The sequence below is a fragment of the Lissotriton vulgaris genome, chromosome 7, assembly GCF_964263255.1.
Source record: "Lissotriton vulgaris chromosome 7, aLisVul1.2, whole genome shotgun sequence".
Taxonomy (NCBI): Eukaryota; Metazoa; Chordata; class Amphibia; order Caudata; family Salamandridae; genus Lissotriton; species Lissotriton vulgaris.
The window spans coordinates 1,753,138,898-1,753,165,238 of NC_141695.1; the positions used below are offsets into that span (position 1 = coordinate 1,753,138,898).

The 26,341-nt window shown below is 47.7% G+C and overlaps 1 protein-coding gene across 1 annotated transcript in view; it reads right to left on the minus strand.

The window, feature by feature from the left end:
* Nucleotides 1-946: 946 nt before the first annotated feature.
* Nucleotides 947-26,341, minus strand: part of LOC147706579 (cornifelin homolog A-like) — a 61,394-nt gene continuing 35,999 nt past the window's right edge. The window contains exons 3-4 of the mRNA XM_086929100.1: nt 12,955-13,091; nt 947-1,343 (exon numbers count right to left, since the gene is read on the minus strand). Coding sequence (XP_086785226.1) covers nt 1,254-1,343; nt 12,955-13,091 — 227 coding nt within the window. The 3' untranslated portion in view covers nt 947-1,253. The remainder of the gene's footprint in view (nt 1,344-12,954; nt 13,092-26,341) is intronic.

Genomic DNA, 26,341 nt, shown 5'->3' on the forward strand with positions numbered 1-26,341 from the left:
TCAGGCTCCCTGTACCGTTGCGGGGGTCTCCATCCATGGGGTGCATGGTAGGAGGTTTAAGGAAGGAAGAAGTTGAGGGCCTTTTAACCATTTCCATATCTCAAGGGATACTAGTAAAGCAAAGACTTGTGTGACGTCATTATCAGCATATTAAAGTGTTGGGGGGTGGGTGCATTAGAGGCCAAGAGGCACGGTGGTAGCAGAGGCTGGAAAAACAGGCCTAAATTGGTATATCATGGAATTGCAGAGGCTAATATGATGTGTATCTATACATTAAAGCAGTAGGGGTGCTTCGAGGGGTACTGGGGGCTAGAAAGCAGATCTAGATCTATGGATTATGATGTTAGGCTTTTTATAAGGATACAGTAATGAGACAGCAGTGATTCTAGGGGCCCCATGTCTGCATGAATACGGTAATAACAGTGATTTAAAGGGGCCCCTACAGCTTGTAAGCAGATCTGCATCTGTAAATTCAGGGTGGTTCTGGGTGATGTATGGTGAGAGTAAGGGCATGAAAGGTCTATTAAGGGGGTCAAAGTATATCTATTAAATAAAGGGTTGGGGTGCTTCAGTGAGTCCTGGGTGAGTAGGGATCTTGGAAGGTGGCCTGTTTCTCTATATTAAGAGGATGGGGTTTAAGGGTTACTGGAGGCAAGGGCAGTGGTTTGGGGAGGGTGCTTCGGTGGGTGCTGGGGGGCAATGTTCGTCTTGGAAGTGTCTCTGCCGTAAGACGATGGACAGCGGTTTGTGGGGGATGGGGGCGCTTCTTTATATCCCTCACATTGCTTGGTCCTCTAGGGTAGAGTATGGACTTCCCCATTGGGTACCACCAAAAAGTGAACCCCTCTGACGGGAGAAGAGCGTGGACCTTGATTCGCCCAAATGTCAGGAGTGCCGGAAGTGACATCACACACTCATTGACTCCTTCAACTGCCTCTTATGTGCAGGGAAGAAGGGAAACTGCTTAAAGTACACAAGGATTCCTGGGTCTTGCTCAATGCCTCAACCGGGGAACCCTGGGACCAGGGGGAGGCAGGGCAGGGCAGGGTGCCCCTGTCTGACCCCCCCCAGCGAAGGAGATGATCATTTTAGAGGCTGGCATCTGGATTATTCTTTATTCATTTCTTCATGATAAGGAAAGACCTGTGGGTAGCAAGCCTTGGCACAGTGGGCATTTTGGATCAGAAATCAGCAAGAGAGACCCATTCTTCGGATGGAGGTGGCCAAGGCTCCCCCTCGGCGCATTGGTGGCCTCAATGCCTCCTCTTCAGCTCCCTCGCCATCTGGCACAGCACGCAGTACCCGCAGAAGCACTGGCAGAAAAAGTCTCTGCAGATGGAGCCCTGTGGGAGGAAACAGAGGAGGTGAACAAGTGTGTCCCCTGGCTGCCACCCTCCTCCTGTTGCATCTCACTGGGTGTACCCCACTGCTGCCACCCTGCTCCACCCTCATCTCACTGGGTGCGCCCCACTGCTGCCACCCCCCTCCACCCTCATCTCACTGGGTGTACCCCACTGCAGCCACCCCTCCAGCTGTGTCTCATTGAGTGTGCCCCACTGATATCACACCTGCAGCAGAGTCCCACTGGGTGTGCCACCCTGCTGCCACCTCCTCTGGCTATGTCTCACTGGATGTGCCCCACTGCCACCCAGCAGCATCTCACTGTGCGTGCCCCACTGCTGCCACCCCCTCCAGCTGTGTCTCACTGGGAGTACCCCACTGCCACCCAGCTGCATCTCACTGGGTGCGCCTCACTGCTGCCATGATAACCAGCTGCATCTCACTGCTACAGCATCCTTTCCCTGCCTTCTCTGATGTAACATTGTTGGCAGCACCCACACTCTGAAAGTTTCTCTAACACCACTGCCTCCTCACCCTCATCCCTCCCCCTCCAGACACTGTTCCCTCCTCACCCCTTCAGACACACTATCACACCTGCACACAGACAGAGACACATGATCACATCTGCACACACACAGAGACATATGTAGCACCTGGTAAGTGTGTCACGGCGGCAGAATTCACGGTTGTTGTGTGCAGACACAGATTTGCACACACAGATTTGCACACACATGTGCTCAAGGGGTACTGGCCAGGGAGGATGAGCTCTACACGTGCTCAGGGGTACTAGTCAGAGAGTGTGCGCTCACATTTGTGCTCAGGGGTTCTGTTCAGGGCAGTGCTTAATTTGTAAAAAGAATAAGTGCAGGTGCTGAAAATGTTACCAAGGAGGCCACAGCTCACTTCTTCCTCCGGTGAGCCCCACTTTCAGCACTCTCTCTGCCTGAGTCTCTGTCTTCTAACCTTGATCTGTTGTCTGTCGCCTAAGTCTTTGCTCTAAGAGTCGATCTTCTAACCTCTCACCTTGTTTTCTATCATCTTTGTCACACCTGGTGTGTTACCTTATTCCCTGCATTTCTGATTTGCCCTCTATTCATTCTACCCCTGCCCTTTTTTCATCTTCACTTTTATCCATGCTCTGCTCTCTCTCCCCTCGATCTTGGCTCTTTACGATAACTCTTCTAGCAGTGATTAGCTGTGTCTCAGTTTTATCATTTGTCTGCTTTTTCCCTCTGTCCTGTCCTCTACATCCTTTCATTCTATCTTCTCTCTTCTCAATGTTCTCTTCTTCACATCATGGCTGCTTTCTCTTTGTATCTGATTTGCTCTCCTTTTCTCCTACTTAGCTCCGTCTTATCTCTCTCCTCTCCTGTTGTTTCTTCTCCTCTTTACTCTTGCTGTCTCTTGTCTCTAACACTGCTGCTGCCTGTGACCCCTGTCGTCAGCCTGTACATGTCCCTGCTATTTTGAACTCTGCGTTTTCCTGTTGTCTTTTCTAAAGAAGCGGAAGATGACATATGTTTTACTTTCTTACCTACACTGAGTGCAAAAACAAAATGTACACCAAATGAAAATGCTTTTTTTGCAAATATTAACCAGTGCAGAATAACTGGGTTATTTGCAGAACAGGTAGCTGCTCGAGCACAGCAGCTGATGTCACTACTAGTGCTGCCTGTAATTAGTAGGTCCAGGATTGCGACGGCATCGGCATCCACTTCTCAGCTTGCTGTGACCCTGCCTTCTACATCACAGGCATTGTCCCCAGCCATAATGCTGCCAATGCGGTAAGTATGGCTGGGGTGCCTACTGGACTCACTCACGCTCAGCAATTACCATGCTGGGGTGCAGCGCACAGATTCTACAGGTGATGCCGCACAATAGCTGTGTTGGGCCACAGCCGCATCGAGCACGTTGAGGATAGCAGCAATGCAGGGCTGCAGGATATGCTACTCTGGCTACACAGCAAGTGGAAAGTCCACACTTACTTTTGTTTATTCTTCCTCAAGAGCCCTCACTCTCAAGTTCCAAGTGCGCTCTAGCAGCTTCCTTGCTCCAACTTCGTCATGAGCCGGCCCCCAGCTACAATTATCCAATGGGAGGCTTAGGCTCAGGCAATGGCAGGGTGCAGCAGACTCGGGGAATATAATGCAAGACATAGTTTGTCGATGACTTCTTGGATTTGTGATCGGCGTGATGACATCTTCACTAATGTGGTGAAACACAATCATGCCTACCTGGACAGGCGTATGCTGGCCTGTCTATGAACATTTACTAGCCAGTCACCATGCAATATATGTTATTCTTTTTATTTTGAATTTGAACAATTAATATTGAGACCACCACCTGCAGTGTCAGAAATTGTTCCTCCGGCCCTGTGAAAGAAGTGCTGGTGCTGAGCACCTGAAAGCGCCTGCTCAAATTAAGCCCTGGTTCAGGGAGTGTGAGTTCTCACTTGTGCTCAGGGGTACTGTCCAGGGAGTGTGAGCTCTCACTTGTGCTCCAGGGCGCTGTCCAGGGAGTGTAATTCCTCACTTGTTGTCAGGGGTACTGCCAGGCTGTGTGATTCCTCACTTGGGCTCAGGGGTATTGGCTAAGGAGTGTGAACTCACACTTTTGCTCAGGGGTACTGGCCAGGGTGTGTCATTCCTCACTTGTGCTCAGGGGTAATGGCGAGAGAGTGTGAGTTTCTCACTTGTGCTCAGGGGCACTGGCCAGGGAATGTGAGTTCTCAGTAGTGCTCAGGGGTACTGGCCAGGGTATGTGATTCCTCACTTGCTCTTAGGGGTATTGGCTAGGGAGTGTGAGTTCTCACTTGTGCTCAGGGGTGTTGTCCAGGGAGTGTAATTTCTCACTTGTGCCCCTGGGTACCGGCCAGGGAGTGTAATTCCTCACTTGTGCTCTGGGGTACTGGCCAGGGGGTGTGAGCTTTCACTTGTGCATCAGACTTGCATTTGCATTCCCGCCTCACAATGACATGGTTTCCTCTTGTGAACACAGTAATCCTAGCACATCGGTGTCTATCCGTGTAGGTCTTCATTCTTTGTTAAATGAATCAGTAGCACAAAGTTTATCAATGTTAATAGATCTTTCAGCGGTCCATTGTGGCAACTTGGTTCCATTGGCTCTCCCAAACTTTAAGGTGTGAAGGCTTTCACCCATGGTGGATTGGAAAGTTGACCTGTATGCATAAACCGTAGACTGAAGAAGAACTGATTTGAGTTCAAGCTTTTCCAGCGCAGCGTGGAATGGTCGTCTTGAGTGTGCTCATGAACCTCTTCACAACATCATTCACCTGCTGCCAGAGAGGTGCTTTTCTGATGCTTGATATTCAGATGAGGGTGAAAGTCTTTAAATTCTCGACTATCGAAAGGTGGGCCATTGTCAGATTTAAAAATCGAAGGAGCACCCCATGTTGTAAAAATACTTTCTAATCTCTCCATGACTCTGTCATGAGTATTTGATGGCAGATCTTGCACAAGGGGAAAACAGGAGTATTAATCAATAATAACTAGTAGATGATGTCTATTGTTCAGGGGGGAAAAGAAACCAATTGCAATCTTCTCCCATGCATGCTTTGGGAGATCAGACATGTTTAATAGATGCAAGTTGGTTTTGGATGACAAGCAGTTGCACAAATGACAGGCCCTTAATTATTTTCTAAACTCTTTCAACAAGACAAGGGAACCACACTCTGTCCTGTACAGCTTGTTTAGTCGCAACATGTGCCAGTTCTATCACTTGTCTCGGCCCTTGTAAGATCATGCCATCTGGGGTAACTGAAAGCTCTTCCTGCACATTTTTGAAATGCTGGTATTCTGGGTCATCGGGCAGAGGTCGAGCATGCTTTCTCCGCGATTGATGGCTAATTGTCAGGATTCACAGAGTTGCTACTGTTGGTTCTTCAAGACAACAATTCAGTTCCCTGGCAATGTCCCGTTTTACCCGGGCTAATGTCTGGTTCCCCTGTTCCTCCGAGAAGCTTCGGCATTTCTAGGGGGAATCTTAAATGATTATCAGAAACTGCCTAAAGATTGTAAATAGTTCACCTCCCTAAGATGGCCGCGTTATGTTCCCTTTAAGGCCAAACTGGGTGGTGCGCCCTGTAGTGGATGTCGGGAAGTCGCCCGCTTCTAACTGCGCACTTCAACGCAGATTTTCGTTCGAGCAGCTGTTCATTGCCGCTGCTCCGCGTCAGAAATTCATGACGGGAGTAGTCGGAATTAGGAACGGAAGAGAGTTTAGAGATACTAACAGAGTTATCTTAGAGACTAATTGTGTTAGAAAGTTTATTCCCCGCTGTGCGCTCTCACAGTTCTGAGAGGTGTCAGCATTGAGAAGGAGTCTCAGAGGTACAGCGTTACGACCGCCCTATGTACTGAAGGGTCGTATTGTTTGTACAGCGAGTTACAGCTTAGCAGGTTCCAGAGAAATTCCTGTATCCAGTGAAGCTCAACCACAAAGAAGAAAAAGCTTCAGTTCAGGAGTGAAGTTGCAGACTCGACAAGTAAGGCAGTTATGTTAAATGTAAATAATTGCCTCAGAGCGCAAGAACTTTAGCTCTGAACTATCCAGCACTGTGTTTCCCCTGAACATTTCCCCTTGCGCTTTCCCTATTCTTTTCCCTCCCTAATCTTCCTCCCTATTCCCCTTTTGCGCGCTTCTGAAGAGACATTTGGAGAACAGTTCTTCGACTCGCACTAAAGTATTCAAACCTTCTAAACAGAAACCCCATGACCACGTCTAGAAGAAGGCTTCACAGGTAATAGTTCAGTACAGAGGGAGATAGAAGGAGATTCATAGAGGTATAGAGACTAATGTTTGTGCATTCTTTCACAGCTAGAAGCCCTGCCAGATACTTACCAACATTAATAGAAGAGGGGCAAATACCTTGGCTAGAACTGGTAGGACAAGTTTTGCTTTACCTTTAAGAAAGACTGCTTAGTGAAAGAAGGTTTGTGGTATATTCTCTTTCTTTCCCTACTCTGTGTATTAGGCACCTCCATAGAAGACGGCAGGAAGTTTATTTGCAGTCCCTAGAAGGTGCAGGTGACAGTTGGAGCCAAGGGTTCTCCTCTTTGTCCAATTCCCCTTTCCCCCCTGCTGGTGGACTTGCTCTTGAAGCGGGAGTACCGGTAGAGGGGTGATTGGGACATTCGTCACTACTGCCCCCGCGAAGAGTTGGAGCACCAGACTGCCTTGACACTAATGATGTCTTCGAGGATTTGCGGCTCTCTCTCAGTGCTCATGGCAGCAATGGATTATTCTATACATATGGCAGCAGGTGTACTAGATTTCACGATGAGTTTAACATAAGCATCAGTCGCTTTAGAAACGGTGCCATGACAAGGCACTGGGACGAGTGGGAATTAGTCAGCAGGTTTTTGATCTTTTTCCTAATGATGCACAATTGTGTAGTCATCTTCTGCAGTTGCACCCCCACCTCTCAATGCGAGGGGGCATCTTGACTTTAGTGTTACCAAAAACTAGTGAGTAATGCTTGGTGGTTGGTGACAAACATGAAGTGCTTTCCATACAGAAACACATGAGCACACACCACAGCTGAGCTTTCTTTTTCAGGTTGTGAATAGGCGCGTTCTGTTGATGACAAACTCCTGCAAGCATAAGCCACAATGCCGTTTGGTTTATTGCGATGTCCAGGGTGCTGGGCAAGGATGGCATCCAAACCCCCTGGGCCCGCATCAACAATAATCTCTGTTTGCAATTTCGGATCAAAGTGTGCCATTTCAGGGGTGTTCTCAAAAGCATGTTTGGTTTTCTTGAAGCACTGTGCAGACACATGACCATAGAAATTGAACATTTCATTTTGTCAAGTCTCTCAACAGGGCACTTACAGTGGCAAGTATGCCTTAAACAGTAACTGGCTATTGCAAGAAAGGATCGTGGCATAGTCACCTCTTGTGGGGGAGAAGTGGAAGACAAAGCGTGTACTTTATTTGGATCTGGAGCCATTCCCCCATCAGAAAGATATGACCAAAAACTTGAGTTTTGTATTATGAAACTTTTCTGCAGTTATAGTGCGACCTGCATCAGCAAGTATATGACACACGTGTGTAAGAGCTTTATCGTGTTCTTTCTGGGTGGCCCCAAAAATGAGTATGACATCACTGTAATTGAAAGCTTTTGTGACTGGCTGTATTATGCAATGAATCATATCCTGAAAGAGTTCCTCAGCTGAGAACACTCCGAAACGTAGTCTTTTGTATCTAAACAGCCCAACAGGACACTTAGCTATACTCTGCTGCTCAAGCGGAGGCCCACAGGGACTCGAAAAAATCCCTGGACCGATGGAATGTGGTACTGAATGCTGCTTTAACCATGGAAGAATGGGGCACCTGCTGTACACTCACATGTATGCTCACCCCAAATTGCAACCTACGTATTATCCACGTTAAGTTCTTACAATAAATATATTACACGCCAGACAGACTGCATACGTTTGTGCTGTGGGACGATGCAGTTATGTGCGCTGTGGGTATGCGCAGGCAGATTTCTTACATATGGCCAGGGCTTGCCCAATGATTCACCTCTTCTAGACTGAGGTCACAAATGCAATAGAGACCATGGTATCCGAAACTATTCCAACTACTCCCCAAGTATGTCTGCTAGGTCTTGTGAAGCCAATGCAACCCACTAATCGAAGGTTCTTAGCGATAACCCTACTTCTTGCTAAACGGAGAGCGGCTATGAAATGAGGGAGTAAACGAGCTCCAAAACTGCAGCACTGGGTGGAGGACATGGTATATCGTAAAGCACAGTTACAGGTGTATGCGGAAGAATTACCTGCGACTTGGCGCCTGAAATATATATGGCATCCCTTTGTTACCTATTCCCTATCTATTGCCATAACTAGCTCTGTCATGTCGAGTTGTGAGGATATGTACTGTAAGCTCTTATGTAACGCACATGATGATTCCTTATTATAATGTATGGATGTTACATTTGTAAAAGTGAATAAAAAAAGTTTTAAAAAACCAACAGGCGTCGTAAAGGTAGTAATGTACCTGCAATTTTCTCCCAGTTCGAGTTAGTGATATTCTTTGTTCAAATCGAGATCGAAAATACTTTGTCGCATATTTACAAGGGCACTGTGCCACTGGAATGTCACTTTTCCAACATTCCGTGGCACAATGCCCTGCTCCATATTTACAAAGTGGCGTTAAGCCACTTTGTATGGCTTAGCGCTGCTTTGTAAATATCACCCCCCTTTCATGCAGGTATCTGTGTGAAGGGGGTGTGCAATGGGTGTTGCTGTGAGCGTTCCACCGCAACACCCATTGCTTTTTTATGCTGCCCCAGATTTACAAGGATATGTAAATCTGATGCAGCGCCAAAAACTAACACCGCTGAATAGCAGGCGTTAGCTTGGCACAACGAGGAGAAATACTTTAATTTCTTCTTGTCTTTTCTCTTTCTATGTGCGCTGCATTCTGCAGTACACATAGAAAGAGCAAATCACCTTAAAATATTGTTTATGTGCGGGAAGGTGTCCCTTAAACAATCAACCCTGCAACACAGGCTCCCTTGCACCATGGTGCAAGGGTGCCTGCATCTCAGGGAATCATCCCGGCAACGCAGGCGCCATTGCACTACGTAAATACGGCACATCCCTGTGTTTTTGAAATGACACAGCGCTGCTAACTTGCGTACAGCATCACGCTGCACTTTTCCTGATAAATATACCACAAATTCTCCATTCAGCTGCTTGATCATGTCAGCAATGTGTGGACATGGATGTCAGTCTCTTTCAATTGTTTTGTTCGCTTGACGCATATCAACATAGATGCACACAGCACCTCTACTATCCTTCTTGGGCACTTCCCATCTGGAGAATACCCATGACATCAGACCAGTAGACCACTCAATGATGTCATGTTTCAATAATGTCTCGATTTCTTTCTCAACGGCCTCCTGTAAATTAAATGCAATTTGACAATGTCATTGGGCAACTGGACAGATGTCCTCATTTATGTGTAGCTGCACTTTCATTGTCTGAAGGCGTCCCAGTCCATGAAAACAAGGGTGGACGCTGATTCACTATCTCAGGGTAGGCATTGATGTTGTAATTTACAGAAATCATCCCCATGTCAGCAGCAGTGCTGAAACTGATTAAACATGAACTCGATAAAGTGCCTTGCAGCACCTGAATTGATGCTTGTACTTTCATCTTTTTATGTTTCACAGTTGCTATATATGAACCTTGACTTTTTAGTGCCGTCGAAGCACCCCATGTATATCATTTGATGTTCGACTGGGTTTAACAGGGCACTGGAGACAATTCATTGTACTTTTCCACTGGCATAATGCTTATCAACACACCACGGTCCATGGTAAAAGGTATGGAGCACCCATTCACTTTCAGTGTGATTTTGGGGCAAAGTCCAAATTAAATTCACACTTTCACTTGTTGATCTAGCTTCGATATTCTTTCTTGCAGGAAGCTAATCCTACATGCTCACGTTGTTCAGTGGTCAAGATTGACATTGTGCACCGATCTTCCTCAATGTCGCTCAACACTGACGGTGACTAACTTTAGACAAGGAATTTGATGACAATCGACGTTGTTCAGTTTCTACTTGCCGCTTGCCATTTTTGATGTTGCGTTTGGTCTTATGGAAGTGATTGGAACGATTCTGGAACTATCTGGCATCCATTTTGTTTTCTCGAAGTGACGCACTTGATCTTTCCTCCATGTTGTTTCCTCGACGTGACACACTTGATCTTTCCCTCATTTTGAAAACTATTACAATTTAGTTCTCATTACCGCAGCCTTTGCATATCTGTCCAACGCCGGGACTTTTACCTTCATGTGGAGAGGAAAATCCACATCGAAAACACAACTTCTTTTTCTTTGGAGACACTGTGGCAGATTTATGAGTTCTGGTGCACCTCTGCAAATCAGCAGGGATGTGCCAGAACAGATGCGACACTCAATTCCCTCCCTGCGCCACCACGAATGCCTCGCATTTACAATGCGGCGCACCGTGGCACAAGGATACGTTGATGCGTGTCCCATCCTGTGGCGTAAGGGCGACGCATTGCTGGATTTCTGTTGCAAGCGCGACGCGGCTCCAACAATGGTCTGGAGCGCCCTATGCCTAACATGCTGCGTCACTCATTATGCCTTCTTCAAGCAGGTGCTGGGTTTTGACGTAGCATGGACGTAAAAGTGACTCCGTGAAATCTTGTAGTTTTCACTGCTTCACTTTTACAAGGCTTTCCTGCGACAGAACGCCCACCCTGCGCCCGAACGCCCACATGGAACCTAAGGCAGGTTTCATGTGGTGCAAGGCTTTATAACGTGAGGCATCTCCCTAGATGCGTCATGTTGTAAATAAGGCGCAATGTGGTGCAAGGTTTACACCGCCACTGCATCACAGAAGTGAAGCAACAGCGGCGTACATGTGGCGCATAGGGCTTGTAAATCTGCCCCACTGATCTCCGGCCTTCTATCTTGCATTTTACCGTGCTTTTACACTCAGCGCTAATTCATTTGGGCTGTTCCAGCCCCCATGTTAGCTGCTTGTCTGTCAGCTCGTTATTCTGCTCTCGCAGGCACGAGTCCTCACTCCAAGCTGAGTGCCTCTTCCAGCATTCATTGTCTGAAGGAATCGGAGAGACAACCATCTATTACTCTGAGACACATGGCCTCTTCATCATTGAACTCGTTGAACTTGCAATGCTTGATGAGTGAATCAAGTCTTTCTGCAAACTCATCCATCATTTCGGCAGTTCTCTCCCCGTTTCCTGACTGGATATGTATCTTTCATAGTCAACAATTGACATTGGACTGAACTTGGTGTTTACCACTTCTTTGATTTGACAGTACATCGCTTCACCACTGGTGGTATTTTCTTTATCGCTTCTTTGACTCCTTCCCTGCCAAATTCTTTAGATACTTAATGATCTTTTTATCATTTGCTTCTTCCAGCGCAACAATGAAATCATCGAAGGTTTCGATCTAGGCAGTCCACCTGTCATCAATATTCTGCTGTTTGGTGGTATCGAAGGGAGGCAGTGGTTTTAAGAAGGCGGCTGCATCATACCCTGTGGAACTGTCTGCTGCCACGAGTGGTGCCTGCTCCGACAGGGTTGGTTGCCCACTTGGACTGGCACCTTGGTTCAGCACAAGCTGTGCACTAACATTTGGGTCATAGCACCTACTCTCTGGTGGTGAGGCAATGTCTTCTTCTTTGGCGGTGAGTGTCGGTTTCGTTTCGTGCACAGGATCTTCACCACTCTCCCCTCTTTGCATTGTATCTTGTTTCTACTGCCTTTAGCATGTTGTTATATTCAAAGTGTTTTCTGCTTTTAGTGCTTCTTTGCAATCAGCAATCACTGCCTCTAGCGCTTTTCTGTACCTGGTGACCGCTGTCTTCAGCGTTGTCGTACTGTATGAATGATGGCTCTGTTACGCTGTGGCAGAGTATCTCTGGTCTCGATTTTACCAGCAAATTTCTAGACGACAAAAAACAAACTTTCTGTAAGGCCTTTATTTTCTTCACAGGCACAGACCATGCACTGGCTGGAGTTACGCTTTGACTCCATATACGCCAACCGCTGATTTTCACTTCGACTGAGGCACACGTGGCATGCACGCACACTTTGCTGGACTACGGCAAACTCTCCAGGAGAGCACTCTCAGTTCTTCGGGTCAGGGTTTACGCAATCCTCTATCTCATCACCCGCCTGGGTACATGTAAATGATCCCGCCACACATGGAGCTTGGAACTACACATCTTTATTCCTCATCGTGTAACCATAAACTAAACATTTCTACAGCATAAATTCTATCCCCAAACCCATACACTTATGTTACTGTTCCACGGAGTCCTCCAGGGACCAAAAGGGTCCCATCATCTCTAACTCACAAGCCACTACACTGTGCGTTTATGGTGTTCTGAGAGAGGAGCAGAACTGCTCCAGCCCTTTAGTCCGTGGTAGTGATTAGATTTATGTTAACAAAATTTGGCTCAGGTCAATTTGGCCTTAGGAGGCCAAACAAATGAGACCCTCACTTCTGTCCGAACCCCACAGTACCATGTGCGTTATGAAGGGGGGAGCTTTGGGAAGCCAGAGAGTGAGACCCCCACTCCTGTCCAAACCCCACAGCACCACATGCCTTATACAGGGGAGGTACTTTGGGAAGCCAAGAGAATGAGACCCCCACTCTTGTCAGATCCCCAAAGCACCATGTGTTGTAAAGGAGAGGGTCTCCCAGAGTAAGTGTGTAGGCATGCCACAGAGAGCCTAGAACAAACAGAAAAGCAGAGATATACACCCAAACACATACTGACACTCTTTACGAAGCACACAGACACTCACACACACACAAACACACACGCACATGCACACACACACATGCCCTAACACACTGATATAACTCAACACACACAAACACTTAGTGATACATACAAGTATAACTGACACGCCTAAAAACACTCACACTGGTTCACCACTCTGTTTTCACCCCATCTTCCCCTCTCCCTTCACTTATGCCTGGCTCAACATACCCCACCACATGTTGTCAAACCACGAGTGTTCCACAGAGTAACAGGCACTGAGAGGTGAGGAGCAGTCAAGGTGCCCCCTTACCGGAATGTGCCAACGCTCCCTCATGGCAGTCTGCAGGGCGAGGAAGGTCCCAGGCAGACATGGCAGGCAGAAGTGCTCCCCGAAGTCCTTGGAGACCTGGCACATCAGGATGCAGGGTACGAAGGTGCCACAGAGACCTAGAAAGAGAGAGGGGTCAGTACACTGCACAGAAGTAGCTTCCTGTACTAGTCCTCCAGGCCTCCTTCCATTCTACCCAACCCATTTACAGACAGATGTATGGGTCCCCACAAACACGCTACAGCTTCACTCTGCTCCCCTTCTTCTGTGGCTTTTCCAGGGGGCACCAGGCTAGTTTGTCTTCAAGACAGTCCCTGCTTCAAGGCCTCAAGAAGTGTGATTCGGTTATATGACAGAACCACACATGCCTTTACCATGCATGCAGTAACAATGCGGGCAAACAACAAACGCATCGTTACCACGCATTCATTTAGTTCACAAGTCATTACAGCGACTTGCTTTAGATGTCTGCACCCTCCTCGACCGAGGCCAAACTGCAGCCCTCATACCCCTGGACATTTTGGCCGCCTGCGATACCTGTTTTTACCACACCCTGTGCACAAGACTCCATTATGCCGGCATGATGTCGGCATCTACAACAAAGACCTGGAATGGATCTGCTCCTTCCTCACTGGCTGAACACAGAGAGTCAGACTACCACCGTTCCACTCTGAACCAACAGAGATCAGCTGCAGATGGCCTCAGGGCTCCTCCCTGAGCCACACTCTCTTCAACATCTACATGGCCCGTTCGTAGCCATCGTCAGGAACCATGGACTCAACATCGTCTCCTACGCCGATCACACCAAGCTGATTCTCTCCCTCACCAACGAATACACAGTCGCCAAAAACAACTTTCACGACTGGATGAAAGCTGTAGCCACCTGGATTAAGAACAGCTGCCTCATGCTCAACTCTGAGAAGACTGGAGTCCTCTTCCTGGGCTCCTCCCCCTCCACCTGGGACGACTCCTGGTGGCCCTCAACACTTGGAACCCCTCTCACACCCACAGATCACGTACGGAACCTGTGCATCATCCTGGACTCATCGCTCACCATGAGCCACCAGATCAGCACAGGCTCATAATCCTGCTTCCACACTCTACGCCTGCTCTGAAAGATCTTCAAGTGGATCCCCATCGAGTCCAGAAAGACGGTCACTCATGCGCTCAACAGCAGCAGAAGCGACTATGGCAACGCACTCTATGCCGGCATCGCACAGAAATTCTTCAAGAAACTGAAGAACATTTAGAACTCCTCTGCCCGACTCATCCTCAACATCCCCTGCCGCTGTCATGTCACGGCCCACATGAGAGACCTCCACTGGCTCCCATTTAACAAAAGAATCACCTTCAAGCTCCTCACACAGGCCGACAAAGCCCTGCATGGCACAGGACCTGTATACCTTAACCACTACCACGCATTCCATACACCCACCAGAGACCTCCGCTCTGCCCACTGACCCTGGCTACTGTCCCACATAGCCTCAAGACTACGGCCAGATGAAGATCCTTCTCCTACTTTGTAGCAAAGACCTGGTACACCCTGCCTCCGCACCTCAGGCAATCACCGTCACTGCCTCAACGCAGGAAGGACCTCAGGACCTGGTACACCCTGCCTCTGCACCTCAGGCAATCACCGTCACTGCCTCAACGCAGGGAGGACCTCAGGACCTGGTACACCCTGTCTCTGCACCTCAGGCAATCACCGTCACTGCCTCAATGCAGAAAGGACCTCAGGACCTGGTACAGCCTGCCTCTGCACCTCAGGCAATCACCGTCACTGCCTCAACGCAGGAAGGACCTCAGGACCTGGTACACCCTGCCTCTGCACCTCAGGCAATCACCGTCACTGCCTCAACGCAGGAAGGACCTCAGGACCTGGTACACCCTGCCTCTGCACCTCAGCAATCACCGTCACTGCCTCAATGCAGGAAGGACCTCAGGACCTGGTACACCCTGCCTCTGCACCTCAGGCAATCACCGTCACTGCCTCAACGTAGGAAGGACCTCAGGACCTGGTACACCCTGCCTCTGCACCTCAGCAATCACCGTCACTGCCTCAACGCAGGAAGGACCTCAGGACCTGGTACACCCTGCCTCTGCACCTCAGCAATCACCGTCACTGCCTCAACGCAGGAAGGACCTCAGGACCTGGTACACCCTGCCTCTGCACCTCAGGCAATCACCGTCACTGCCTCAACGCAGGAAGGACCTCAGGACCTGGTACACCCTGCTTCTGCACCTCAGCAATCACCGTCACTGCCTCAATGCAGGAAGGACCTCAGGACCTGGCTCTTCAACTGAACCACAGTGCCTTTGAGAGACCAGCAGTCCCCTCCCTCCCGGCACCTTGAGACCCTTACCGGGGTGCGTATTCGTGCTCTATAAGTCACCTGATTGATTGATTGATTGATCGGGAATCGCTGGACTTTAGAATAGTATAATTTGCTATTCCAACTCCAGTCTGTGTAACAGTGTGGAAGCTGTTGGACTTAAAACCCAACACCAGTCCAACAATGCGTTCCCTAAAACAAGTTGTTGTAATGACTTGGGTGCTTAAGGAACACTTGATAACTACACATTTGTTGCACTACCTGTGCTGTAAAGGCACTATGTGGTCTAGACTGCGTTGTAAATTCTGCTTCCCATCTGATTCGCGTGAAGTCCAGTGGTCATCGGAGATTGGCTGAGCCAATACTGCTTCCACCTTATCCGAGCCACCAACACCTGCACCCCAGTAGCAAAGCAGGGGCCATGTGCACTATTTATCGGTCGCAAAATACTGGTTTCAATTTGCAACCAGTAATAAAATTTAAAGAATCGATCTATGTACTAATAGGTCAGTTCTTAAAATTCATAATCGTACTGGGTCATTCATATTAATATGGTAGGTTGCAAATTCCGACTCACTACAATTGGAGGCTAGCACAGGCCATCAGAGGGATGGTGGCCTGCTGGGGCCAGCAGACCACCATGTCCGTGATTGTCTTTTTTAAGAAGGCAAACTTTTTTTCGAACTTTTTTTTTTTTTTTAAAGGAGGCAGCGGTGACGTGGCCCACTGCCTCCTTGTTTACTTTTTTTTTTACATACACAAAGGGTGTTTAGGGGGGGCCCCTTCCCTTTTGCGAATGGATTTTCACCTCTTTCGAAGTGTTGGTAAAATATCAATCTTTTGCAAATGGGTTTTGGCCACAAAGCATAGATTCATTTGGTACATATCGGTATTTGGGAGGGATGCCTCCCACAGAATCAGTATCCGTTGGGAATCCCATTTTAGGAGTCTGAAAAAGTTTTCCAATTACCAAAACAGGATAAGTAAATAATGGGTGCGTGACTATGGAGTTCAGGTTCCGGTTCTGGTTCAGGACCGTTGGTGCGTCAGAGCGTTGGTGTATCCTGCCCGCCTGCTGTGCAGTCTGAGCGGTCGAAAGCCAAAGCCGGAGCCGTCAGAAGGTTGGGCGGCGTGGTGCAGGTGCAGGTCGAGGGGTGAGAAGCGAGGGGCGGGAGGCGAGGCGAGGAGCGCCCGGAGTTGCGGAGTAAGTTACCCGTGACTCGCTCGCGATCTGTGACCTGCACCTGAATTCTGAAATCCTGCCCTGGCCTGCACTCTGTGCCGAAGCAGGTTGATCTGCGTTACGCTGCGTTGAGCGGGAGAGAAGCGGGAGCCACCCGGAGTCACTCACAACCTGTGCCCTGAACTCTGTGCCCGCAAGAGCACATGTTTTCGCCTGTGCCAGTCCTAGCGCCTGGATCAACCCCGGGTCATCTGTGTGACCTCTATGCCCCCCCCGCGTCCCCCCCCCCCAATATGCAGCAAGAAGCAGCAGGTGGTGGTTGAGGTCATGGAAGGCCGAGGCTTTGGAGCGCCGGAGCACCGGAGCAAGCGCCTTTATGTCCTGTTTGCGCGGTGTGACCTGTGCTTCATAATCAAGAGGCTCTCGATTGACCCGCATTCTATCCCCGCATCCCATACGGCCCGCACTGCCCCGCTCTGCGCAGGAGGCGAAGGCAGGGGCGGCTGGTGACATTTGACAGTGGTGGGCGTAAGCTAATTTGCATATTCCACCCCAGCGAGCGAGCGTAGCCAGCGAGCCCGAACCTCCTTAAGGGGGGTTTGGGGGGGTTCTCCCCCGAAGAAAATTTTGAAAAATCGTGCATTTCCAAGCAAATTTGAGAAAGCAGGAAGGTTAATAAAGCAATTGTGAAAGTGCAGTTATTACATTAATAGTTGTCCTAACATAGGTACCTGCTTATTCAGTATAACCACAGAGCTTCATACATTCCGTCCTATTACGCTGCGGAATTCAGACTATAAGACTTTCATGGAAATCTCAGCTCTAAGAGTAGAAGAAGTTGCACTGCAGTTGGGAAACAGCCTTTACAAAGCATTGGGAACCACGCATTACCGTTACCACGTTTCCATTAGAGCGCATGTGACTTTATCACGCATGTCTTTCCACACAGTTTATAGTGTTTAGGTGCTACAGAATGTACTTAATATGCCATTTGATCAGTAAAATCTGTTTAGTCCCCAAGTAGAACAAACACTAGAAAACTTTTAAAAACAGAGATAACAATGCATTTCTGAGTACCTCACTCACAGTATTTTTTTTATTTAACAAACAAGTAGCAGCATTCACTTTTTGTAAAGTAAATCAGCACGTCTCTCTTTCAGTGTAGCGAACTTGTCAATCACTTTATTGTTGAAGTCCGGTATTTTTTGGACTAGCTTGCTCTCTACAGAGAGCATCGCCAAAGCATTGAGTCTTTCCTCTAGCATGGTGTTCCTGAGGAATGTCTTAACGCGCTTTAAGGCTGAAAAACATCGTTCAGCTTCGGCTGTTGTCATTGGAGTGGTAATGACAATTTTTAGTAAAGTCACTGTCTCTGTAAGTGACTTTTCCATATCAGAACAGGAAGGTATGGAAATGCTGGCATATTTGGAGTTATATTTAAACAACAAGAGAGTGAGGGTATCACGGTCAGTCCTTTTCCCCTAAGAAATATGTAACGACAACATAAGAGTGACTCAAGGTGCTATAAAAGTAATTACCCACAAGCAACCACAACTATAATCAAAAAGAAGAAGGTGAACTAACAAAGTGCTAAAAGTAAAAACCTTAAATTTAAGATATCCTGGAAGAAGAGAACTGGGAGTTAGAGAATAAGTTGGTGGAAGGGAACAGCAAATCAGTACAGGATAAGAAAACAGACTTTTGCAAATGTGACACTTATAGCATTTGTAATGCAACATGTTTTGTATTTACGTGACTTCGATGTATTGCTATTACTAATAACAAGCATTTGCAATAGGTCTCGCATTAGGAAAGTTTGAGCTATTGGTATTGTAAATGACAACATTTATATTTATGTGTTGGTTATGGAAATAGGTAAATTAATAGCTTTTGCCATTTACAAAGCCAATAGTTTTAACTTTCGCAAATGTGACACCTATAGCATTTGTAATGCAATATGTGTTGTATTTACGTGACTTAGATGTATTGATATTACAAATAACAATGGCTTTTTATTTTTTTAATAATTAATACATGAATAAAATTTACTGTAATTTATAATGGCAATAGCGTAAACTTTTGTAAATCACTTTTGTGAAGATTATGTTCAGTGTATTTTATAAGAATAGAAGTGAAATATTAACATCTTTTTCTGACATTTGTAATAAAGCTTTAAACATTGAGAGAACATATTTGAACCAGTTGTTGTTGAATGGTTGCACAGTTTGATGCTGTGATGGCGCTGAGTGATGTGATAGATAGAGTGAGGGCGATAGAGATAGAGAGAGAGAGAGATAGAGAGATAAATAGAGAGAGATAAAAAGAGAGATAGAGACAGAGAGAGATAGAGAGAGAGACAGAGAGACAGAGAGAGATAAAAAGAGAGAGAGAGAGACAGAGAGAGAGACAGAGAGACAGAGAGAGAGATAGAGAGAGATAGAGACAGAGAGAGAGATAGAGAGACAGAGAGAGATAGAGAGAGAGAGAGAGAGATGAAAGAGAGAGAGAGAGATAAAGAGAGAGAGAGAGAGAGAGAGAGAGATGAGAGAGAGATGAAAGAGAGAGAGAGAGAGAGAGAGAGAGAGAGAGAGAGAGAGAGAGAGATAGAGAGAGAGAGAGAGAGAGAGATAGAAAGAGAGATAGAGAGAGATAGAGATAGAAAGAGATAGATAGAGAGTTAGAGTCAGGCCAAATTTGCAACATGGTCTAGGAGAAATACATAACAAAAATGGTGCCCCTGCTAAAATGTTAAGTGTGGCGCCCGTGTTGTTGTTAAGTTAAGTGCCACAAAGCTGTGGGCTGCGCACAGCGCACCATTTCACTCATTATGAGGGGACTGGCAGTTTGCCCCAACATGAGGCCAAGACCACAGCGCACCTCGCAGCATTTAATTTATTGTGAGGGGACTGACAGCATGACCCACCATGAGGCTGACATCCACAAAGCCCGACGCTGCGCACAGCGCACCACGCATCATTTCATTCATTATGATGGGACTGGCAATATGCCCCCCCATGAGGCCAAAATCCACAAAGGTTTGTGCTGAGCACTGCACACCATGCATATAGCTGCCAAGGTTTGAGATTGCTTATGCATGACATTTTCACAGTTTCAGTGTAATTATGAGTGACATAAAACAACCAATGGGTGACACCTAAGATTGACATTTTCTCCCGTGTAAAATCAAGCAATGAATCCATGGAAACAAATAAATACCAAAAGTTACATCAATATGAGCAATAATAAATTAAAATAGGATCTTTAAACTGCTGCAAAGTACCATTGCTAGTGTAGGGTGTCAGAACCCTACATCATACACACATTATAGAGAGACAACGAATCATACGTGTCTAATCAGTCTGAAAGAAATGTCACATAAAACAGTGAGGATTATAAATTGTAGCATTCACATGTCATCCACACTAGTAGACAGTATATTGTCAGTGTTTGTTCTGGAGAAGCACAAACTCAGGACTTAAAACGTACCACAGTGGTTGGTTATACTAAGAACAATGTATTTCTACACAAACAAAACCTTTTCTCAACAGTAGGATAATGAAAGTCTGGGGAGGGGGGAATAACGTTTCTAAACTTACTAAGCAGTTTGAAAACAAACTCTTCACTGCAGTTCAGAAGTAATTGGTTATAGTAGGAGTCATTCATAACTGTAAGTAATAAAGAATCTCTGCGATAAAAGCAGTAACTCACTGAGCTACCTACCAACTTAAAATACACTTTGTGATCTGCATGTACACGTTCTTTGCAGCAGGCAAATTAACATTCTGTGCTACTTCAGGATGGGTGAAAACCGCCACTAGACAAAAGGCTGATCGTGCTTCAGCAGGAACATTATTCATAAGTTACACTGGCATGATTTTATTTGTTGCCAGAAAACTCCTGGACACAAGTTTATCAGAAGGTGTTTGTTTATTTGTGAAACATAGCACTTGAGGGGTGAGGTGGTCCCCCTATTGTCGTAATTAAAAGAGCTGATTCCCTGATTATTTCTCACTGAAACAGAGAACAAGTAAAACAAATGGAAGTGGGCCCAGCTCTGGCTGCAACCGTTTACAAATACATATTACACAACATGGGCCTCTCGCCTCTGCCCTGCAAGAAGCAAACGTATAAGCAAACAGAATGCAGGTTGATCCTGGAATTAAACAAACATATTATCAATAGCAAGTAGTGCGTTAGTGGATTCAAATCGCGGAAAGTTTTAGGAAGAATTTATAAATGATAGCCAATGGATAATACAAACGTACAAATGTTTACTTTCACAGAAATTCAACAGCTCTCTTGGTGAAGTGGCAAAGTAATACTGAAACTCCCTAACACTCTCACTGCTTATAACAAACAAATCATTAATACGCTTATAATATAACATTTTAAGTTGTCAGCCTTCTTATCTCGGTATTGCTCCTTGTAAAAAGATTAATTTGAGTTACGTCCCTGAAATAAGGGCATCAAACGAGTCATTAGCAGTTGGATGGCCGACAAAGCGCGCCAAAAACCACCAGATGGCCGACAAAGCGCGCCAAAAACCACCATTTCAAGCGCTTGCATAACGTTCTGCTACAGTTTCTAAAAAAATCACGTATTTACATTTTCTCCGCATTTTATGAGCAAACCTATGCTGCCTAACTGGCGATTGCTACTGCGGCAGTGTTCCTAGCACTCTGATCTTACCTGCTGAGTGTGAAGGCCGGGTCTCCCTGGCCGAGCGGTTCCTTCGGGACTTGACTGTCGGTGTCGCAGTATTCCTTCCTGGGTCCGGTCAGGTCTTCAATCAAACCCCCTAAACAAACACAGGCCGCAGTACGAGGGAGGGAGAGGGCTCTGCAACCCCAGACAGGGGGTTATGTACCCTGGGGTCCCTGGCTATGTATTGACCAGCCAATCCTGGCGCCGCTGTATGCAGCGCCAGGATTGGCTGGGGGGCACCATGACGCTGGGGGGGCACCATGACTGCTCGCCCAGTCGCCCTGTTAAACCCCGGGGGCTGCGGCCCGCCCCCCGTCCTCTCTCTAAGGGGGTACTGTACAGGGCAAACAATGTGCGCATGCGCGGGATTGTTTGTGCCCCAAAATGAATTTGCGCAGCTGCAGCAGGCCCTCCCCCCCCCCCCCCCCTCCTCCGAAAAAGTCGGGTGTCTCCCGGATTCCCGGCCGGAAGGTACGCGTGATTATTTAAATTATGTATTTGTATTTTTGTGACGACGCGGTGGGTCCATGGGGCTTAGTGGGGCTACGCCCCTACGCCCCAATGGACGCACCGCGCCTGGGCGAAGGCTGAGGTTAAGGCCAGTGGCGGTCAAAGGCAGTGCTCAGGGCCGGTGGTGACCGCAGCGGTGGCGTGCATGATGAAACGCCCTTGAAACCTGAAGCTGTGGCTCTCTGTGGATCTCTGTGGGCCTAGTGGTCCTCTGGACTTGTGGCGTGGTACTCATACTTCCCAGTACTGTCCAGTAAAGATCGGTAAAGGTCAGTAAAGGTCATCTGAGAGCATTGAATCCCCCTCTCCCATTTCCTTCAAGCAGCCCAGTAAGTTACACAGGACACAGTTAATGACTGTGGGCGTTGGTGGGAGTTGGTGAAAGCAGAGTAACTGTAGAGAATCAGGGAACTGGACGTCTTATTCTTCACAGTTCCTGTCCAGTGGGATTTCAATGGTTCATTGTAAAAAACCATAACGAAATGTAATTAAGTATCTTGTAACAGCATCTAGGTGCTTGCGCTCAAGCGTATCAGCGAAAACAGCAGCCGGCCAGTCAGGGCCATCAGCCAGCTCAGCAAGTTGTTATACGAGCCATAGTGGTCCCCTTAAACTTCAAAAAACCATCCGGCGCTGGAGAAATAGGGATCACCTCCCTCATCTGAAAACGTGCCCATCGGTGATGTCAATGTTTACAAAAGGTGTAAGGTGCTACAAGCGCGGGACGGGGACAAAGGAAGACAGAAAAGGAGGTCCAGGAAGATGTGGCGATGGACACTCATGTAACATCAGAGAACGAGGAGGGCATTCAGTCCACTAATCTAGAAGTTAAAGCAGCCATTTACACCGCCGTAATTAATTAACAGAACAATAATGGTGAAAATACTCAGTTGTTGTCATCTGCACAGCCACCAGGTGAAATTGCTGTTTTACAAACAGGAGGGGAGGTTAGCAAGATGGAAATGGATCTATCGGTGGGCAAAGCAGAAGGCTCTTCGAAAGAGAACTTGAAAAGAAAGGGAATTACACCATTATCACCATTGGCAGGGCTGGTATCTCTGTTCGGCAGTTCTCAAGTCAACCCAAGAAGTACGAACGGATTTGAGTCAGGTCTCTGTAGGAGAGTAGGGTCTGCAATCCTATGATCACCCAGATTTTTTTGCTTTTGTTTCACTGGTTTACGACTTTCTCTGGCTGTGGGCCTGCCAATCAGACCCACAGCCTGGCTGTTCTCTTTCTAAATTACCTCATGTACCCTAGGTGCATCTACCAATTGGTACTGGGCCACCTTATCAGACCCTGTAACTCAGGGCATAGGTGTACCCAGGGCTGCCAGGGGCTGCAGCATGTATTATGCCACCCCTGGCTGGCCTCCTAAATTTGACACAACTGGCTGCATGACAGCTGGGGCAAAGTCGTGTAATCACCCTTTGCTGTAGGTGTAGTATACCTATACCTAACCCTAAAATGGACACACAGATTCCTATCAGTCACTCCTATGGCAGGCCTTGACAATCCTGAAGGCAGAGTGCTTGGAATCGTGTGAGATGGTGCTCTGGCACGAGCTGAGCCTGTCTGCAGCTTGCGGAATCAAGTCCTAATAGCTGTTCCATGATATCGCATACCATATACTCTTAAGTGCATTATAATCCTCGCGGTTAAATGCTATCTTTGGTATTGCTTTATCAAAACATGTCGAGTAAGGTGTCATACGAATTGGAATACTAACCCCTCGCCAATTCTGGCGACGGGGTTAGCATTCCACCCTTCTAGAGGGACACGACATGTATGTAACTGTGAACCCCGGTTAAAGTTAACTGAAGCCTCAGCTCCACAAAATGGATGCTGCCACCACAGACACGAGTCTGACCCCCTGCAGCTGGGAGTCCTTCCAGTGAGGGGAGCCTGGACAAAGGGTTTCCTGTCAGGGGCGGTGCTAGCACCGTCCCAGACATGGTTTTGTGTATCCTGGGTAGGCAGGGCTTTACAGGAAGGTGACTGCTGAGTGGCACCCCGGTGCTCACTACGCATAGGCCGGTCTGAACCAGTTCCAGGGGCACACCAGCCCCTGGCCTGGGGAAGTCCGGCATGGCTGAGGGGTGTAACCACCCCCCACCTAGTCCCACCCATAGGCAGGACCTAGTCACCGGGTCAGCCCCCTTTTTTAGTATAAAGATGGGAGCGGGCCCCCTGTTAAAATTAGATCATCTTTGGAATCAAGATACCACTTTCTTCGAAAGGACTTCACGATTTCTTCTTCAAGATTCTCCCTTGTGGCTAAGGAGTAGTCACCCTGCATCCGCAGGCACCATCCTAAAGAACACTGCGGTCTGCTGCAAGTCCTTCATCACGAATCCGACGACCCAGCTCGACGAGACCCGGCTTCCCTGGCACCTCTGACCTCTACTCACCTCTACAGCCAAGCTGGGAACCGTGAGTGCGACGAGACCTCAAGGGACCGACGATCGCCAAGACTGCACGACATCTTTACTGCAAGCCCACCGTGTCCTCCACTGGTGAGTGCTTTGGGGTCCGAGAAGCCCCGACCCTGCGCAGCTCCAGCACTCAAGATCAGCCCCCCTGCATCTCCACGATCGGCGTGGGGCCCTTCTGCTGTTTGCTGTGCACCGCGTTGTTTGGCTACTAGCCGGCTGGCTTGTGGCCTTCTGAACGACGCCCAACGACTTCACGACTGCTGGTCTGGTTGCTCCAGGCTGGCCCTTGCTTCCTTGTTCAAGAGAGGCACCCCGGACCCTCCTGGTCCACTCCAGACGCCATTTTAGGTCCACCGCGTGGGCTTGAATTTGCCAAGGCTTTGTTGCCCAATCCTGGGTCCAGCGACGCCGACAGCTTCCATCTTCGTGGGACAGCTCGATCCTCCATCCTGGTCGCCGACAACGCCTCCTGGTCCGTGAGATCTTCGAGTCAAGCGTCACCCACTCACCTAGTCGAGGTGGCTACCATCCGGTGCCCTCCTGGTGCCCACTGACTACTGGCTAGTAGTCTCGAACTTGGTCCCCTCTGCTTTCAGGTGTCATCTAACTTCGAGATCCAGGCTTGGATCCAACTGAACTTTCTTCACTGGTCACCGGCCAGCATCTTTTCTTCCGGCTCCTGGTCCGTCTACGAGGATTCCCGACGTCTTTTCAGACCTATGCAGCTGCAGCCCCTGGGCTAGGTAACTTCGGCATTTCGGTGCCCCAGCATAGCCTCACTATCCAAGGGTCAGAATCTACTTTCGTTTTCTCCCTACCAGGTCGGGTTCGCCCGAGAACACTAACTTTCTAATTCCTAGCTACCATAGACTTTTGTCCCGCATCTCGCGTGAGAGTGCACACACTGCACCCGAGTCCCCTAGGCCTCCTAGAAGTAATCTAACGATTCCCTAGTCAAGTCCTAGCGATTCCAAAAGCTATTAGTACTGTACTTACCTGCTAGTAATTTCGCATTCCACTTTCAGAGTATATGGTTTTCCGTGCCCCTCGGGCATTTGTATATACTGTGCTAACTTAAGTATTTTTGTAAGAGTTTTGGTTTGTGCTTAGTACCCTGTCCTCATAAAGAGTACAGGGCTGTTGTGATCTTTAAATAAATAACTGTTTATTTTCATAACACTTGTGTGGTGTCCTTTCACTTGGTATTCAAGGGGTATATGTGTGGTAAACAGCTGGCTTAACACGCCCTCTCGAGTCTTTAGCCTTAGACTGCTCGTATCCACGCTACTAGGATAGCTGGTCTATAAGGTTGACTTACAACCAATCATCAATAAGGGTTGCTGGACTGATACATAGTGTTCACTAGAATAGTGAGCACTGCATATCAGGCCACCTTCTCACATTGGTGAGCAGCGGTTGGGATTTGAGCTTGCTGTTGTTTTACCACACGTATCCTAAGAATATCTTGTTGAAAGATCACATAAGTACTGTTAGGTACACATAACTAAAGCTTAGAATACTCTGAGTTCTACTGAACCAGCTGTTGTAGCTCCTCAAGGCTTAGCACACCTTGGCTGCAACTCTTAGCAAGGGATCAGTAGGTAAACACATAGTGTAGGTAGGTGCATCACTTACACCACACTAGAAACAGTATGTCGGACAAAGGAGGAAACACTGAGGTTCCCCTTGTGTCAGTTGACCCTCCACAGGTCATCCCTTCAAGATATACTGCGCTTAGCTTCCATGAGTTACGACAAGTGTGTACCTCTAGGAAGATTAAGCAGGGGTCTAACCCCACAACTGCCTTTCTGATTGGTCTCTTAGAGACTCATGATGCAAGGAGGGCTGGTAACCCAGACCCTTCTAATTCAGATGGCAACATGCCCTCCTTACAGGGTCCCTTTGATGCCCAGGACCATCCTCTTCAGGAAGCAGATGATGCTGATGATGAGGATGATGATTTGGTATCAGGGGATGAGGCAGAAAAGGAACAGGTAGAAGTCAGCAGACTAACCAGGTCCAACTTAAGCAGACATGAGATGGGCACTAGGGGACCCTTGGGGCCACTCTCAGGTCAGCTTAACATTGGGAATGGACGAGATAGATCTCTATCAAGAGGCTCTATCAGATCCCTTCATACCAATGGCTCTCAACGTTCCTCTCAAAGGGGAATGACATCTCCCCAGAGGAGAATGTATGAAGCT